Genomic DNA, 16,745 nt, shown 5'->3' with positions numbered 1-16,745 from the left:
TCTGAGGATAATATACCTCTCTACTCCAGTCCATTTCCTCTTCCCTTCTTCTACCTTCTTCAGTAAATACGCTTTTTAACTTCTCCATTGACTTTTCATTGCGCGCCAATATGGCAGTTGAGGTTGCGACCCGGAAATGTATGGGTTTGGAGTGCGAGAACAATGCCGGAAGTTTGCAGTGTCCGACCTGCTTGAAGATGGGCACCGATAGCTTCTTCTGCTCGCAAGATTGTTTCAAGCAGAGCTGGGTACGCTGCCTTACGTGACCGATAAGGTCCACGTGTGTTGCTCCATTCTTACTATCTGTTATAAGCTGACTCGTCCGATCAGAGTGAACACAAGGCGATCCACAAATCGAAGAGTAATATCCTGTCCAACCTCTTCCCTCCGAAGGTAGTTTCTGAACCTGATCCAGCCACGGGACATTTCAACCCTTTCCCTTCGTTTCAATTCACCGGCTCTCTGAGACCCGTCTATCCTCTGTCTCCCATGCGAACGGTTCCCAAGTCTATCCCTCACCCCGACTACGCCAAAGATGGTATCCCTCGGTCAGAGCAGAAGTTTGTCGGTCGGCACAACATCACCATCTTGAATAAGGAACAGCAAGAAGGAATGAGAAAGGTCTGCCGTCTGGCTCGAGAGGTGCTGGACATTGCCGCTCGGGAGGTCAGACCAGGTGTTACGACCGACTACATCGATGAGATCGTGCACAAGGCATGCTTGGAGCGTAATGTAAGTGGCTTCCTTGTCGTTCGAAAAGAGTAAGGAAAACCGTCTAATACGTTGGTAGTCCTATCCCTCGCCTCTTAACTACATGCATTTCCCTAAATCCGTATGTACATCCGTCAACGAGACAATCTGTCACGGCATCCCGGACCAGCGCCCTCTCGAGGATGGAGACATCATCAACATTGATGTTACTCTGTATCACAATGGCTTTCACGGCGATCTTAACGAGACGTACTACGTTGGCGATAAGGCTCGCGCGAACCCAGATGCGGTACGCGTTGTGGAGACTTCTCGAGAATGCCTGGACAAAGCGATTGAATTGGTCAAGCCTGGCATGCTCTTCAGGGAACCAGGCAACGTCATTGAAAACCTTGCAAAAAGCCGGAACTGCAGTGTGGTCAAGTCCTACTGTGGCCATGGCATCAACCAGCTGTTCCACTGTGCTCCCAACGTTCCCCACTACGCAAAGAACAAGGCTGTTGGAACGGCAAAGCCTGGCATGTGCTTCACCATCGAACCCATGATCAACATTGGTACTCACCGTGATCGGACGTGGCCTGACGACTGGACCAGCACTACGGCGGACGGTTCCTTGTCCGCGCAATTTGAGCACACGCTTCTCGTCACTGAGGATGGTGTGGAAGTTCTGACAGCTCGTCTGCCTGATTCGCCCGGTGGACCCATTCCGATGCCGGTCACCGAGAATGCGAAGACGGTCGAGAATTGATGTGCATTATATAGATCCATAGACCCTACACAACTAAAACATCCACGACTTGAGATTATGTGACTCATATCATTCCAACTCGATCCTGATAGATTATGTAAGCTGGTGCTGCGCTCTATTGAACCAAGTGGCTGTACGATACATGTAGTCCTTCCATCTTGCAGATAGATGAGGAAGAGAGTCAATTCGTCGAAGGCGTGATTGCTGGGGCAGAACATGTCATTGGCACGGTAGTGGTTCGCCTGCAATGTCTTCGTCGACGCACGGACCGCTGGTGCTGAAACGCAATTGTCATTATCGATATAAACGATTCTGTTTAACTAAAATAATAATGAAATCCCTCTGCACCTTGTCTGAATGTTTACCTGTAATGTGGAAGTCCGAGGAGACAGATAAGGCGCTGTTATTGTTGATAGTGGAGCAACCAAATAAGGGAACTGAAGTCTGGAGACTCTGGAGTGGATAGCCGGATGGTCTGAGATTGCCGAAAGAACCAATCATGTTGAAAGAGATTGCTCCATTCCCGACGCTTAAATTTGTCATCGTGAGTCAGTGGGGGTGTCTTATCATCACGTGACTTATTTTTCGTTTTCGACTTACTCCTCATGGACTCACCCTTTTTGATCTGTGTCGTGTCTCGTTTCAATCCATTGTGGTACATACCAGGCTTCAGGAGATGTCTCCAGAGAGAACTCCGACAGAGACTTCCCCTTTGCTGGGTCCGCAGAGTGGGAATGCTCCCATCAATGGTGCAATTACCAACAATATCCTTCGGGATCCCGAGGCGGATCGTTCGAAGGATGACCTGGCGCCGACGCACAACCTTCGATACATTCTACCTGCTGTTTCCGTCGGTGTAGGTCTTATGAGCTATAACAGCAATATTATCTTTGCTGACGCTGCTGGAAACAGATCTTCCTGTCTGCAGCCGATCAGACGATCATTGTGGCCAGTTATGGGCAGATCGGTTCCGACCTGAAAGCCCTTAATCTAACCAGTTGGGTGGCTACCTCTTATTTCATCACTTTGGCGAGCTTTCAGCCATTGTATGGCAAGTTGTCCGATATCTTTGGCAGACGAGCATGTCTCTTATTCTCGTATTTTGTGTTCGGTCTTGGTTGTCTGTTTTGCGGTCTGGCGCGAAACATTCATGAGTTGATCGCTGCTCGTGTAAGACGGCCCATAGTATGACTGTGAGATCTGCAATGATGCTGATGAGACATCAAGGTTTTCCAAGGGATTGGAGGGGGCGGCATGACCACTGTGGTCAGCATCCTGATGAGTGATATCGTTCCCCTTCGAGATCGAGGAGTCTGGCAAGGGATCATCAACATTATTTATGCAACTGGCTCGGGAACGGGTGCTCCGCTAGGTTCGAGTTGCTTCGATTTGACTTGAAGCTACTTTTGCTGACGTTTGACCAGGAGGGATACTGTCCGACTATATTGGCTGGCGGTGGCATGTTCATCATAAGACCCGTCTTTAAGATTGCGAGTTGTGCTAACAATGTTCTCAGGGCCTTTCTCGCTCAGGTCCCTCTATGTGTTCTTGCGTTCCTGGCTGTGACGATCATGCTAGATCTGCCTGTTCAAGAGGATAGCCATTGGAAAACCAAGCTGCGCCGCATCGACTTTCCGGGCGCGCTTGCTCTCGTTGGAGCAGTAGTCAGCCTCCTCCTTGGGCTTGATCGAGGCAGTAACGTCTCCTGGACGATGCCGTTAACCATCGCGTCCCTTGGTATCTCTCTCGCCATGTTCGTCCTCTTTGTGTTGATCGAGGTCTACTTCGCCGCTGAACCGTTTGCTCCTGGTCATATCATCTTCCACCGAACCTTCTTTGCCAGCTACAGCTGCAACTTTTTTAGCTTTGGCGGCTGGCTTGCGGGACTTTTCTTCATTCCTCTGTACTTTCAAGCTGTCGATGGTGTGTCTGCTACGGTCTCTGGTCTGCGCCTCCTGCCGAGTATTATAGCCGGTGTTTCGGGCTCTTTGTTCGCTGGCTATATCATGAAATGGACGGGGAAGTACTACTGGCTAACCATCATTGCTTACGGCCTCCTGACAGTGGGTCTGACCACCATCTACCTTTTCACGGGTGGGATTGCCGAGAGCCTTACCCCTATGATTCTGGGAATGATGCTTTGTGGCTTTGGGAACGGGATCGGTGTCACAACCACGTTGATCGCCTTGAGTGAGTGTTTCCTACCTTATTTGCTACCCCGAAACCCTGTTAAACTAATGTTTTTAGTTTCAAACGCGACTCCTGAGGACCAGGCCGTTGTTACCGCCTGCTCGTACCTTTTCCGCTCCCTAGGTTCGGTTATTGGTGTGTCGTTATCCTCCACTGTGGTTCAACAACTCCTGCGCAGTCAGCTCAGATCCGCTTTGCGTGATAGCAAAGACATTGATCGTATTGTCGAAGGAGTGAGACAGAGTCTGGACTACATCAAAACTCTCGATCCTACAGTTGGCGGGATTGTGCGAGGTTGCTACGGGTGGGCTACCAACAAGGGTTTTGCCTTTATGGTTGCCGTCGTCTTCTTCGCTCTCGTGAGCAGCTTCTTCATTCGAGAGAGCAAGCTGAGTCGGTAATCGAAACTCGATCGTGGTCCCTGGAGTAAATCAATCGACGGTATGGAACGATGGAGAAGACGACTATCAGATGATACACACGATAGCAATGTGGGAATTGTGCATCTCGGGCTTTCAGTAGATGTTGATAGATGTGATGACGATATATAGATACCTAGTACCTCGCAAACCCTGTGACGAAGTCAGGGCAAAAAATGCATATTGTTTACTTCTGGTTCCGTACATTTCACTTTGTCATGGTATTCAACGTAGAAGCTCTTGATCAGACAGATCTATGCGTCATTTCTGTTGCTCGCCTGCCCGAAGTGACGAGAATCGGTCCAATCTTTCTAGGCGGTCAAAGCCGCCGCTACTGTTTCCCTACAAACACAGCTATCTAGCTATATTTATGCGAGACCTTTCAATATCCGCTCCTTACGCATTAATTTCGTGTGGTTCAATACTCTTATGTTCTTATTTTGATGAACTGTGATGATAATGATACCAAACTCCTAATTTCTGCAGCAGCTGCAAGCCGCCTGCTCCGTCATGTCGGAGTCCCAATCACGACCAGTTTCCTTGACACGGTATCGTCCAGCTCTTTACCTTCTCACAGGTGTTGCCGCAGCCTACGCTCTGGTATACATTCACAATAATATCCTTTTCCCCTCATCGCCCCAAACCCCTCTACGTCGCCGAAGAACTGTCCGCCGAAGACGAACCGGACCCGACGAAAGCGATGTCAGCAATACACCATCGTACCGCGCGATAGCTCATCTAGAGCAACTAGAACGTCAGAATGGGGTGTACGGCACCTTTCGCATTGAGACCGAGGACGGACGCCGCGTGGAGAGCGGACTCCTCCCATCCCTCTTGGCTACGCGCGATCAGCTGATGGAGGAAGTCGGCGTCCCGCAGGCCCATGCGGAGCGGATGCGCGAGATGATGGAGGAGACATTCCTGGAGTCGTTCCTCGCTCTGGACTTCCCGTCGGCCCATACAATCGAGGAAGGCACTGCGGAGAGGAGCTATCTCGTCGAGCAGCTGCAGCGGCGGGGGATTTCGCTTACAGGGATCCAGAGGGCGCTGGCACGGTTCAATGAGGATGACAACTACGGCGAGGAGCTGCGACGGAGGCGCCAGAATGGAGAGAGGGTTACGCTGTCTACGTCTACGTTTCCCGAGGAGTCGGTCCCCTTGCAGAACTTGGATGGCGGGGAGACAGTGGTCGACGATCAGAGCGTCTTCTCTTGGCGGGAAGGGAATAACGAGTCGTCTCCGGCGCAGGAAGGCCAGAACCTCCTGAATCTGCTATATCACATTGCGGAGGATCAGTCTAGACGAGATGGCTACATCCACAGAGGAGTGACGTGCAATAGCTGCGGTGCCATGCCTATTCAAGGCATACGGTATCGGTGCGCGAATTGCATTGACTACGACCTGTGCGAGACGTGTGAGGCGATGCAGGTGCACATCAAAACTCATCTCTTCTACAAAGTTCGGATTCCGGCGCCCTTCCTAGGAAATCCCAGACAGTCGCAGCCGGTCTCGTACCCCGGGAAGCCAGCCATGCTGCCCCGCAGCCTGCCACGCGCGCTGGCGAAACGTTTGATGAAGGAGACCAATTTCGAGAACACTGAATTGGACGCTCTCTGGGACCAGTTCCGGTGTTTAGCGAGCTATGAGTGGCCAGACGACCCGAACAAGTTGTGCATGGCTATCGATCGTAAAACGTTTGATCGATGTTTTGTGCCGCATACTTCCATCCGTCCTCCGCCGCCATGCCTCATCTACGACCGCATGTTCGCATTCTATGACACGAACAATGATGGATTGATCGGGTTTGAGGAATTCCTCAAAGGTTTGGCTAGCTTAAATAACAAGAGCAACGATGAAAGGTTGCGGCGAGTATTCCGTGGCTACGACATCGATGGAGACGGCTACGTGGAGCGCAAGGATTTCTTGCGGGTTTTCCGTGCATACTACGCTCTCAGCAGGGAGCTAACTCGCGATATGATTGCTGGTATGGAAGATGACTTCCTCGAGGGAGGAGCACGAGATGTCGTGCTTGGGAGTCAGCCCGTCAGCTCGGCGTTCCCTGGCAGTATTCCTTCCGGGGAACCATCAAGGACCGGGGAAGGGAAGCACTTGAATTCCGAGGGAGATCTTGAAATCGTGGATAACCACGGCGTATTACGTCAAGATGGCAACGACACCGGTGACCGACACGCTGTTGTAGGTGAGGCAGCTGTCCGGGCCAGATGGGGATCCAGAGGGTCTCTGTTTCCCGCACAACTGGCTGCGCCGGCAAACTCGACTGCCACAGATTCCGGCCGCCAAGATTCGAATGTTCCTCGTGCAAGAGATGCACACCAAGATGACGACGAAGATGCAAGCTCCGATGAAGACGGGTCCAGCTCTTCAATGGCTAGTGACTGGCCCGGCGCAGAAAATATTCTCGAGCAGGATATTGTCAACGCTCTCGGAACTCCTGTCCCTCTTCAGGAGGTCACCGACCCTGAGGACAGAGAGCGCGTCGCTGATGTTGTCTTCCGTAGAATGCGTAATGACCATCATAGACTCCTGACGGACGTTCGCAGGGATGGCATTGATGAGCGCTGGAGACGGAGGGCCTTTTACACGGATGTAGAAGATGGTGCCACTGCTCCCGAAGGCTATGTGAGCGATCCTGATGTTGACCATCTGTCCGAGGATGAGGATGCTCCCGGCCACCCTTCAGCTCTCGATTCCCACCCTCCATCCCCCCGCTCTCGATCGTCGTCCAAGGTGCGGTTCCAGGACGATGTCACCGACGACTATGACATCAGGTCGAATCCCTCTACTTCGTCTCGCAGTATCCCTGTAGGCGAGCGGTGGGGTGGCTTTGAGATCCCCGAGGTCGAGAAAGACGTCGGGAAGGAGATCTTGTATCAGGTAACGCAGCAGGGGTTCAACGAACTTCTTGACATCTTATTCAAGCCAAAGGAAGATCTGCTCATGGAAGCCTATCGGACCCGCACAGAGCGCAAAATCTGGGCTCGCGAGATCGAACTTACGGAGATGATGGATCCTAAGAAACGGATGGCCCAGGAGGGTGGGACGGCAACCGACGAAGAACTGCAGGAACTCCTGAATCGGACAGGTTATTCTTTGCGAAGTCCGCAATTGGAACCGCTTCAACCTAGCCCCGATTTATCTGTGCGTCCAACACTGGGAAGCCCTGAGAGTGTACAACCTGTGCACCTCGCCGAATCTGAAGGAGACGACGATTTGGTTGATTCTGCTCCTGTCGAGGAGAGAGTTGAAGAAACCGCGGCAGCGAATGAGCCCGCGCGCTCCTTGACGCCGGAACTTCAAGCCGCGACAGAAGCCAGCTCACTTCGTGACATGCCAGACTACGATCCGACACTACCACAGTATCGGCCGAACGAAGAACCAGAACCTCCATGTGAAACGCCCGGCGTACCGGCTCCAAACCTTGACAACTCACTCTTCGTCCCTATGACTTCTCTCTCGCAAACCGACCTGCAACAACAGCAGCAGGATCTTCCGGCAGAGCTCCGTCTTCAACCGGGTAGCACCGCCTTCCCTGCACCATCCTCGTCACCTGATGCCGAAGCCACCGCACCCAAGATGCCTCCTTCACCCATTCAACCTCTTCCCCCAGGTGCATCTTCATCGTCCTCCCTCCCGCGACGTCATGGTCCTACACTTCCTCCATCCACGCTGACACTTTCTCGCTGGGCGTACCTGAACCAGATAGAGCGGGAGGCGAAGGAGCGCGGCGGTACAGGCGCCAAGCTCAACTTTGAGGAGTTTTCTCGCCGGATGGCGGCCGACCGGGGACGCAGGTTGGCGTTTGTGGCTAGCTGGATTGAAATGGCTAGTTTTTAGCCTTGTATCTCTTGTATAATATAAGGAAAACACGTGCTACTGCTACGAGTGGTCTGCATCTCTGCATCTTACGACGGGTAATGGTAGATAGATTAGGTGAATAAAAAAAAATATCATACCCTTTTGGGTGCCACGCAAACCGTGTTCTAGTGACGAGTAAACCTGGTAATATACACAGATAGCATGCCATGCCAGCAACCAACCAACCAACCCAGACGAAGAATTAATCCCAGTATTTGATGACGCCGTCCAATCCACCCGTAACCACCTTACTCGTCTCCTGGGGATGCCAGTCCAGACACGTGGTGGCACCGCCCTCTTTCCCACCGGCCATGATCTTATGATACATCTTGCCCGTCTTCCAGTCCCAGAAACAGACGTAGCCGCCGCTGTCGCCGGACGCGATGAACTGGCCATCCGGCGAGATCTTCACATCAACAGCGTACCCGGCGTTATTGTGACCCCTGAAACTCTTCTTGCGGTTCTGCCGGAATTTGTCCGTGGCGCCGTACACGACAATCTGGTTGTCGCCGGACTGGAAGGCGACGTATTTGCCGTTTGGATGGGGCGCGGCGCGCGTCAGGGCGAACATGTACGGCTCGGCGATGAACTTGATGGGTACGGGGATGCCGTACTCCCAGGCGCGCAGGGACTTGTCGTCCGAGGTGGAGATGAAGCGGCGGTTCTCGTCGACGAAGGTGATGGTGTTGATGGCCGCCAGGTGGTGGTCGTATTCCTGGACCAGCTCGCCGGAGCGCGTGTCGAACTGCACGATCTTCTTGTCGGACATGCCGGCCAGGAACTCGTGCGAGTGGTCGGCGCCCGGGTTGAAGCGCAGGACGTGCGGTGTCTTGCCCGTTGAGAAGCGCGCGATGCACTTGCCGTACTCGGTATCCCAGAGTTTCATCTGGCGGTCGTAGGAGGCTGTCAGGAAGGTCTTGCCTGACGGGTGGAAGTCCGTGTCTGTTATAGCCTTGGAGTGGCCCGAAAAGGTACGCAGCAGCTCCCGGGAGTGATACACATCCCAGATCTTGGCTTTGCCGTCGGCAGCGGACGAGAGAAGCAGGTGGCCGGCGCTGGGGAAGAAGCGCAGCGAGGTGATGGCCTTGGTGTGCGATTTCCAGGTGTGGATGAGCTTCTTGGGCACGTAGTTCTTGACGCTGCCGACCTCCTTGTGCAGGTCGACGTCCAGGTCCCGCGGAACATGCATGTACGTCCGGCCCAGATAGTCGAACTGCTCGCTGCCGTGGAACTCGGTCGTTTCCACCTTGGACGCGTCGTCCTGGTATTCGGTCGCCGCCTTGCTCATGGCGGGCATGTGAGCCGGCGCCAGCTCCTCGTCCTCCTCCACAAACTCCTCATCCGTTCCCAGCTCCTGATCCGCTAAGGCGGCTTCCTCCTCATAGAGGCGGTCGTCGTCCTGATATTTGGCCCAGGGCCCCACGTACGCGCCTTCGCCCTCGACGATGCTGGGATCGCCCTTCTTCTGCCGCTTGGCGCGCAGCGCCGCAGACACCTCCTTGGACGGCTTCATCTGGATCACGTCTCGGCCTCCATATTCTGCCGCACTATTCAGATTCCCCACAAACTGGTCCGGCGCCGAGGGGTTCCGCGTGTAACCCAGACTCTGGAATGTGCGGTGCTGTGCGGCGAACGTTGCCTCGCTGATGGCGGCCTCTTCGGCGAATCCGGTCGGGACGTTCTTGCGTTTCAGGCCGCTGGCGGAGCCGGCCGGCTTGAAGGGGTTTGCCGGCCCTTGCGACGGTCGCGAGAGATCGTCATATGTTGCGTTGTACGTGAGGGCATTCGACGTGGTGTTAGCCAGCATCATCTGCATGTGCACTGGATCCTATGGGATCGTTAGTTCTATAGCCTTGATGTAACAGGAGACCAAATTTTTAAAAGAAGATAAAATCTGGCTGCTCAAGGGACCAAACCTCTGTGTTCACTTCGGGCGCAGCGACGACCTTGGTCGCTGGGGTCGCCGTTGCGACCTGGGGCGTTGTGGCGTCATCGTCGCTGGATTCGTAGGCGGCACCTAATAATGATGCCATATTGGAGATATATCCTTCCGGCGATGGAATGAGAGTAAATAAACGTCTCAAACTAGGTCGGACGGTGGATGGCTGTTGGTGGTTCTGGGAAAGTCGAAGCCGCTACGGAGAGTTGGCGAGTCTGGAATTTTACGGGCGACGAGACAACCATCAGCGAAAACTGACGGAAGGACGCAAGGAATGAGACCAACCACGGAACTACACAACTTGACATCCATTCTTCGTATTGGGTATCAAATAATTGGCGTATATATACTTGATCTTCCTATTATTCTATTAATAGTTACATCACCCGGAGGGTATCGTACGCTCTTTATTGTCAAACCGCTCGAGAGGTATATACAGCATTACAGACATCAACAGCCATGAAAAATAGCAAATGAACATCACAAGCAACAATTACAGCATCGTGGCATCTTGGCCATCCCTTTCCTCCATACGTCCTCTCTCTAACCATCACCATAAGCAGTTGGTCAGGATCAAGAACCATATATCATCACCACACCTCGTACAATCATTGACATCACCCAACATTGCATCTTATACCCGCTGCTTGGATCTCGGCGGTCGCCCAATCGTTCAACTCTGCCCGCCAGAGTTTCATCACTGATCATGGACAGGTATTTGACGAGGCAAACGCATCGACACCCATCAGGCAGGCACTGAGGTCTAGGGATCTAACTTCGTCCCCGGTACGAGAAAAGACAGCGAACGCATCAGTGACTCCTCAAGGGGAACGGCCGTAACGCATCGCATACTCCGTCTTGTCACGAAGTCAGTGCGATTCGTCGCGGATCAGAGCAACAATCATGCTGTAGAGGTAGAAGAAGAACATCAAGAGGTGGAAGCCCAGCTTGATGAAGGATTCCTGTTGTCTTTCGTTAGCCGAACCCTCCCCATGTGACGAGATGCAAGTGCCTATCTACCTTCTTGTGCACGTTCAGCTTGCGGAAGATCTCAGTCGCATCGAGAAGGTGCTGGTTGTCAAGGATCCTAGAAACAGAACGACGGGTTAGCCTGGTCTCCCGATTCTCGCGGCCCGACCCAAAACCTCCCATCGGGGGCTCCTATTCCGGGCGAAACATACTTCTTGGCATTGAACGCCAACAGAGGCAGGTTGAGAATGAGCGCGAGCCAGTAGCCGTTGATCATGAACAAGATAGTGAGGAAGGCGTGGACAGCGGCTTCGGGGATGATGTAGGCGTTCAGACGGTTGCAGAGGTCAATGGGGTTGATGTAGTCACTGCAGCAAGTAACCAGATTAGCTTGTGTGTCGTAATTGACTTCAGAGGGGAAAGTACCATTCCAGATCGCTGTACATGATAGTGAAGAAGACCTGCAGGAACAGGTTGACGGCGTTGATGAGCACCGCCAACAGGTAGAGCCACGCTTCACCGGACATGTTGCTGATTGGACTGTTTCTAAGAGAGGGTGATGGAGAGGAAGAAGATGAGGATGAGCCGATGCTCGAAGCTCACAGGCAGAACGGGGAAGCTGGTGGAAATAAGGTCTGGAGCTGTGGACTGTGGGCTGTGGAGGGGTTTACGGAGTAGAGAGAGCAGAGTTGGGGGTGGATTCTTCCGCTCAGAAAAGCCGGAATGGAGAAGCGAGCGGGCGGTGAGGCCGAAAGAAGCCTAGACTAGACTGGAAGCTTTGATAGCACAAATGATTAGGGTAGAAGAAGAGATGATCTGAGTGGTAGACTAGTAGATCGATCTAAAGGTTCCGTGTTGAAATCTCACAGCATGAGAATGACCTAGGCAAACGGAGAGAAGACTCTGACGCAGGAGGTTGGAGCTGTGGTGGTGGTTTGTGCGGAGTGATGATCTAACCAGTCGGAGTAAGAGAACAGGTCGATGAGATGGGCTGCTCACATAATAATATGTGGAAATATGAATCAGATGCTGATATAACTATCTATCTATTCATTTAGATGAATTCCTCAGGCTACTACTGCTTCTACTAATGCTACAACCAGCATAGCTGATGCTGATTCTCTCAGTCAAACAATTGACGTTCGGAACACGTGCTTCCATCCGCATCTGGCGTCTTCGATCGACAACGTCAAGAAACAGCATCGTTCAGCAATCATATATATACATCCAGCGTATCATTTCGACACAGATCCCATCCCTGAAACAGAAGGAAGAGTCACATATGTCCGTCTAAAACATCACAAGCAATAATAACAGATGTGTGATTATGCATCGCAAGAAGAAACATCGATCCTAGGCGATTCAGATGACCCAGTCATCGTCAACGCGACAAGGGTGAAATAGCCAGATTATTTACCGCTTCTCCACGAGCAAGAAATGCATCGCTCCGTAGGCAATCACGATGAATGCTCCGGAGATGATGGCCAGTCCGATGACATCCGGCCAGAACGCCAGGGTATCAAACCCAAATGCGCTCAAGATGGAGGCACCAGGAACTTCAATGTCTAGTCCATACTTGTGGTCAATCAACGTCAAGAAGGTCACTTCATTCACAATTAGTGCCTCAAAACCGTAGTGGAAGATAGACAGCTAGTGGTACGTTAGCATTTCTCAAAACACTCTCGAGAGTAGAATAGGGTGGAAAACTTACAGTCTGAAGCCACAATGCGGACTTCGGGATCGCATCATGGTTGAGCAGGAGACCGGCAAACAACAAACTGAAGAGCATAACGAGACTGCCGATCAAGTTGGCCACGCCTCCGTCACGGAAGACAATACCGATGAACAGGCAAATGTTAGCCGCAGCCAAATTGAAGAGCACAAGCACCAGGATGAAGCGGAAGAATTCTCCCCAAGCAGGGATCAGTCCGGTCATGGGATACACAATGATCCCCATGATAATCGGAGGTATCAATCTTAAGGGCACGACGTCGAAAACCACCTTAGCGGTAAAGTAGGTAATGGGATGATAGTAGCCATTGGCCCGCTCTCGGACGAACAGGAGCCTTTCCGTGGAGAAGACAGTCAGACTGGTAAGCGTGCTGAATCCGAACAGAGCCAAGATGAAGAAGAAAAGACCCAAGCGGTTCTGGAAGCCCTTGATGTCGTCCGTCAGGCCGTAGAAGAGATATCCACACAGCACTGCCAGGAGAATCGAGATCGCGTAATGTGTAAGCATCAGCATCGGGTTCCGGTACAAGTTGCGCCATGTCCGCTGAGAGAGGATAACAAACTGGCGGAAAAGGCTGACTCTTGGGTAACTCTTTGCATGACCTGTAGCAGCTCCTGACATGATCTCCGCGTTCGTAGAACCGTTCGCGACGTGAGCTTTCTGGACGGCCGCAACGATCTCATCATGGACCGAGCGAGCAACATCAGAAGAGGCATAGTTGGCGACCAGGATGTCCAGATCGGTTGGGCCAGGGGCTGCAGGTGGCAACTGATCAGGGTCATCCAGAACCTGGGGTGGAACATGGCCCTGTTGCCGGGAGAGGCGAAGCCATTGCTGGGTGCTGTCCGATACTTCACCACCGTCTTCTTCATCGGTCTTTGGTGTCGGTGGCGCTTCGTGGTCCTTTTTACGCGAGTATAGCTGTTTATCCTGTCGCTGCTTGAGAGAGATCCGTCGTCTACTCTTGGGTCGTCGATTGGACTCAATGCTGTCCTCGATGCTCGCGTTGGAGGCGCTCGCAACCGACTTCACCGCTCTCAAACTACTCGAGGCAGTCTTCGGGGGTTGCACGTCCAAGAAGGGCCTCTCATGTCCATTTTCATGTGACCGGGTAACGCTAGCATGCATGGTAAGATCCACAAGGTAGTCCGCAATATTGAAGCCCGGAGGACAGGAGTAGCCTGAATCGTCGAAATACTGCTGACATGTTGAGAAAGGGCCCGAGTATACGGTCTTTCCTTGAGCTAGGAGAATAAGACGATCGAAGAGCGCCACAATGTTCGATCTCGGTTGGTGAATGGTGAAAATGACTGTGCGATTGTAGGTTTTGGCCAAAGTAACCAAGCATTCAACAACGTTGAAAGCGTTGAAAGCGTCCTATTTAAAACCATTAGCAAATAAACAGATAAAAACTGCGGTCACAACATATTTGGGGAACTCTTACCAATCCACTGGTAGGCTCGTCCAAGAAGAGAATGCTCGGGCTGGTGACGAGTTCGCAGGCAATCCCGACTCGGCGTTTCTCTCCACCAGAAATGCCTCGGCCTCTGCCTTCCTCGGATCCAATCAACTGGTCTTTAATGGGGTAGATTCCAAGCTGCTTTTCGACTTCAAATACACGCTGTTCTTTAGCGGCTCGACTCATATCTCGAGGGAGTCTCAGCAATGCGCTGGTCAGGATAGTTTCATGCACCGTTAGCGTTGGCAGCATAGTGTCCTCTTGGTCGACAAAGCCGACCATGCTCTTGAAGTCCTGATCACTGAGCTTCTCTCCGTTGATGTAAAAGTCGCCCTGCACCGCACCCCGCTTGTTCTTGCGAGCCAGAATGTCTAGGAAGGTTGTCTTTCCTGCACCGGATGCTCCCATGATAGCTGTAATTTCGCCAGGGTGCGCAGCGCCTTGGATGCCAGAGAGAATTTCCTTTCCGTTGAGGTAGTAAGACACATTATCCCAGTACAACGCCGCGGGCTTGTGGTCTGCAAGAAGTCTGGCGGCCTCATCGTCCGAGTCGTCGGATAAAGGAAGATAGATTCGTCCATGGTAGGATCTGCGGGAGAGGTACCACACGCCCAGAATGACAGCAACGACAAAGAGCGCGCAGCCCGCAATGACACCCGCAATCAGAGGGGTATTGATTTGCTTGATCGGGCGCACATATCCTGGGACATCGGTATGATACAAGCACTCGCCAGCATCACAATTCAAAAAGATACTAGGGTCCCCGAAGACGCTCTTGATCAGGTCATCCATTGCCGGCTCCTGAAACTTGCTTCCGTCCTCCGGACTGCCACCTTCAGTGGCTAATGTTCGGAAAGAGGCGGGACCCTTGATCTCCTGCGCAAGAAATTCTCCGATATCAATCGAACCCTCCTCGCCACAAAGCATGCGTCCTGGAATACACTTGCAATTGATATTTTTGCAGTTGTACGTAGACTTATTCTGGTTGTAGCCTGTCTCAAAATTCCATTCGCAGGTGTCCAAGGCACAGTAGAAGGACTCTTTCTGATCCACCCAAAACTGAAAGTTGCAGGTGTGGTCGTCGGCCTCGCACGAAAACGTCACCTGGGGCTTTCTGCCCTGGAGCTGGTCCAAGATCTTGCGGTTGGTCACGTCGCACATCTGGGAATTCTCCTTGACCGTGACGCCTTGCTTGTAGCAGACGCCTCCTTCACCTTCCGGCATCATCGCATTGCAAGCATCATTCGTCTCGCAAATGTTGCAGTTAATACCGCTCCAGCCCTCTTTGCAGTCGCACGACTCGCCCTTTCGCGGCGCTCGATTCTCCCCGTCAGCTAGAGAGCCACAGACCGGCTCCGAGCAGTCATCACCACCAAAGCCAGGCGGACATATGCATTTGCCGTTGAATTTGTTGCAAGGCGCAAATTGGGCGCATTGGAAAGCATCGAGCTGGCAGTTGAAGCACGGAGGACATTCGGGAGGTCGGTCATCGAGCGCGGAGAAGAGCGGGGGAAGTAGCTCGGACTGGGAGTAGTTGCTGCGGGCTGATGTAGTTGATGCGCTTAACGAGAGGAGAGCGGCTAAGGAGAGCCGTACTGTAGGTCTCAAACGCATGATGCCTTATTTGTATGCGAAGATCAATCAAGGGACGTTTTCCTTGGAGCGACCGAGTACCAGGCGGAGCTCCCAGTGTTATCGCCGACCGCCGAGTATATCAAGCAAGAAGAACCAGCATTTGGTGAATCGAAACAAAATGAGGACGATCAGGAAAAGGTCGTTTTAACAAGCCAGATTCAATGATTGTATCAACGATGAATATAAAAGAGAGAGATGGAGAGGGCGTTGGAGATGGAGTAAGGAGAGATGGAGAGGTTGGACCTGGAACACGCCCATCTGTCTGGGTCCTAAACTCTCCCTAGTAACAGTGTCGGATGACGACAGGCGGTGCCTTGTAGCCTTGGCTCGGGCGGGTAAAAGGCGGAGAAGAGAAGCGCCAGAGAGGGGAAGAGAAACCCAGTGCATGAGCAGGTACACAGCTGCGTCAAGGTACTTTCATGGATTTAAATACCCTCGTGGATTACAATTAATTTCTATGGTTATCTTTGCTCTTTCGAGAGAATTATCAATATTTTCCCTCAGGTGGTTGCTCTACTATCAACTTCAACTCCTCATGCGGAGACGGGCCGGTCCACGTGACCTGTACCTGGCCCAAAGTCAAAGCAGCGATTGCGCAGAATAGAAGCGGAAGAAGTTAAACATGAAATGGATTGATGCATGGCTAAGTCATTGTCTAGATATTAGTGGCTGGACGCAATCAGATACTGTACTCATCACTTATGAGTCTGTTTCTGGTGTAACTGTGGATGGGGGTCTGTGTACCTGCGCATAATATAGGGTACGGAGGTCTCGGAATAGACATGGTTATGCACATGTGATTATACATCAAGGAAAAAAGATAGAAAAAGGACCTTCTCTCTATTCCAGGAACTCAGTTGTCTTCAATCTTGAATGAGGAAGCAAGATGTCAAATCATACTTGACTCTTAAGCCATCTAGACGGGATCCACATCTGCTCTCAATGACATGGCTGTTCATTATTATTCAGTGCTCACTAATTGCAGCATAGCTGTGATCATAAGTTCATAACTGCCGGATCCAGCCAAACCGCCAAACCGAGGCATCAACATGTTGCCTCCAGCTCGTGCA

At 52.1% G+C, this 16,745-nt stretch overlaps 6 protein-coding genes across 6 annotated transcripts; 3 read left to right on the top strand and 3 right to left on the bottom strand.

The window, feature by feature from the left end:
* Nucleotides 1-110: 110 nt before the first annotated feature.
* Nucleotides 111-1,456, top strand: Aspvir_002559 (methionine aminopeptidase MAP1; the record flags this gene model as incomplete). Its single annotated transcript, XM_043274157.1, has 3 exons — nucleotides 111-248; nucleotides 331-732; nucleotides 791-1,456. The coding sequence occupies 3 exons, from the start codon at nucleotides 111-113 to the stop codon at nucleotides 1,454-1,456; spliced, it is 1,206 nt and encodes a 401-aa protein (XP_043130092.1).
* Nucleotides 1,457-2,132: 676 nt separating this feature from the next.
* On the top strand, nucleotides 2,133-4,047 carry Aspvir_002558 (putative MFS multidrug transporter; the record flags this gene model as incomplete). The annotated part of the gene is made up of 6 exons (XM_043274156.1): nucleotides 2,133-2,312; nucleotides 2,369-2,626; nucleotides 2,684-2,828; nucleotides 2,881-2,914; nucleotides 2,973-3,646; nucleotides 3,704-4,047. The coding sequence occupies 6 exons, from the start codon at nucleotides 2,133-2,135 to the stop codon at nucleotides 4,045-4,047; spliced, it is 1,635 nt and encodes a 544-aa protein (XP_043130091.1).
* A 528-nt stretch (nucleotides 4,048-4,575) lies between these two features.
* Nucleotides 4,576-7,920, top strand: Aspvir_002557 (EF hand domain protein; the record flags this gene model as incomplete). Its single annotated transcript, XM_043274155.1, has 1 exon — nucleotides 4,576-7,920. The coding sequence occupies one exon, from the start codon at nucleotides 4,576-4,578 to the stop codon at nucleotides 7,918-7,920; it is 3,345 nt and encodes a 1,114-aa protein (XP_043130090.1).
* Nucleotides 7,921-8,143: 223 nt separating this feature from the next.
* Nucleotides 8,144-9,974, bottom strand: Aspvir_002556 (WD40 repeat domain-containing protein; the record flags this gene model as incomplete). Its single annotated transcript, XM_043274154.1, has 2 exons — nucleotides 8,144-9,769; nucleotides 9,858-9,974. The coding sequence occupies 2 exons, from the start codon at nucleotides 9,972-9,974 to the stop codon at nucleotides 8,144-8,146; spliced, it is 1,743 nt and encodes a 580-aa protein (XP_043130089.1).
* Nucleotides 9,975-10,749: 775 nt separating this feature from the next.
* On the bottom strand, nucleotides 10,750-11,376 carry Aspvir_002555 (cornichon family protein; the record flags this gene model as incomplete). The annotated part of the gene is made up of 4 exons (XM_043274153.1): nucleotides 10,750-10,842; nucleotides 10,901-10,967; nucleotides 11,062-11,217; nucleotides 11,276-11,376. The coding sequence occupies 4 exons, from the start codon at nucleotides 11,374-11,376 to the stop codon at nucleotides 10,750-10,752; spliced, it is 417 nt and encodes a 138-aa protein (XP_043130088.1).
* Nucleotides 11,377-12,262: 886 nt separating this feature from the next.
* Nucleotides 12,263-15,654, bottom strand: Aspvir_002554 (putative ATP-dependent permease ADP1; the record flags this gene model as incomplete). The annotated part of the gene is made up of 3 exons (XM_043274152.1): nucleotides 12,263-12,499; nucleotides 12,561-13,958; nucleotides 14,026-15,654. 3 exons carry the CDS (start codon nucleotides 15,652-15,654, stop codon nucleotides 12,263-12,265), a joined length of 3,264 nt encoding a protein of 1,087 aa, XP_043130087.1.
* Between the last annotated feature and the right edge of the window lie 1,091 nt (nucleotides 15,655-16,745).

This window comes from Aspergillus viridinutans (genome assembly GCF_018404265.1).
Source record: "Aspergillus viridinutans IFM 47045 DNA, scaffold_12, whole genome shotgun sequence".
In the NCBI taxonomy this organism is placed as follows: domain Eukaryota; kingdom Fungi; phylum Ascomycota; class Eurotiomycetes; order Eurotiales; family Aspergillaceae; genus Aspergillus; species Aspergillus viridinutans.
The sequence above is the reverse complement of the archived record's forward strand: the minus strand, read 5'-3'. Positions and strand labels throughout refer to the sequence as shown.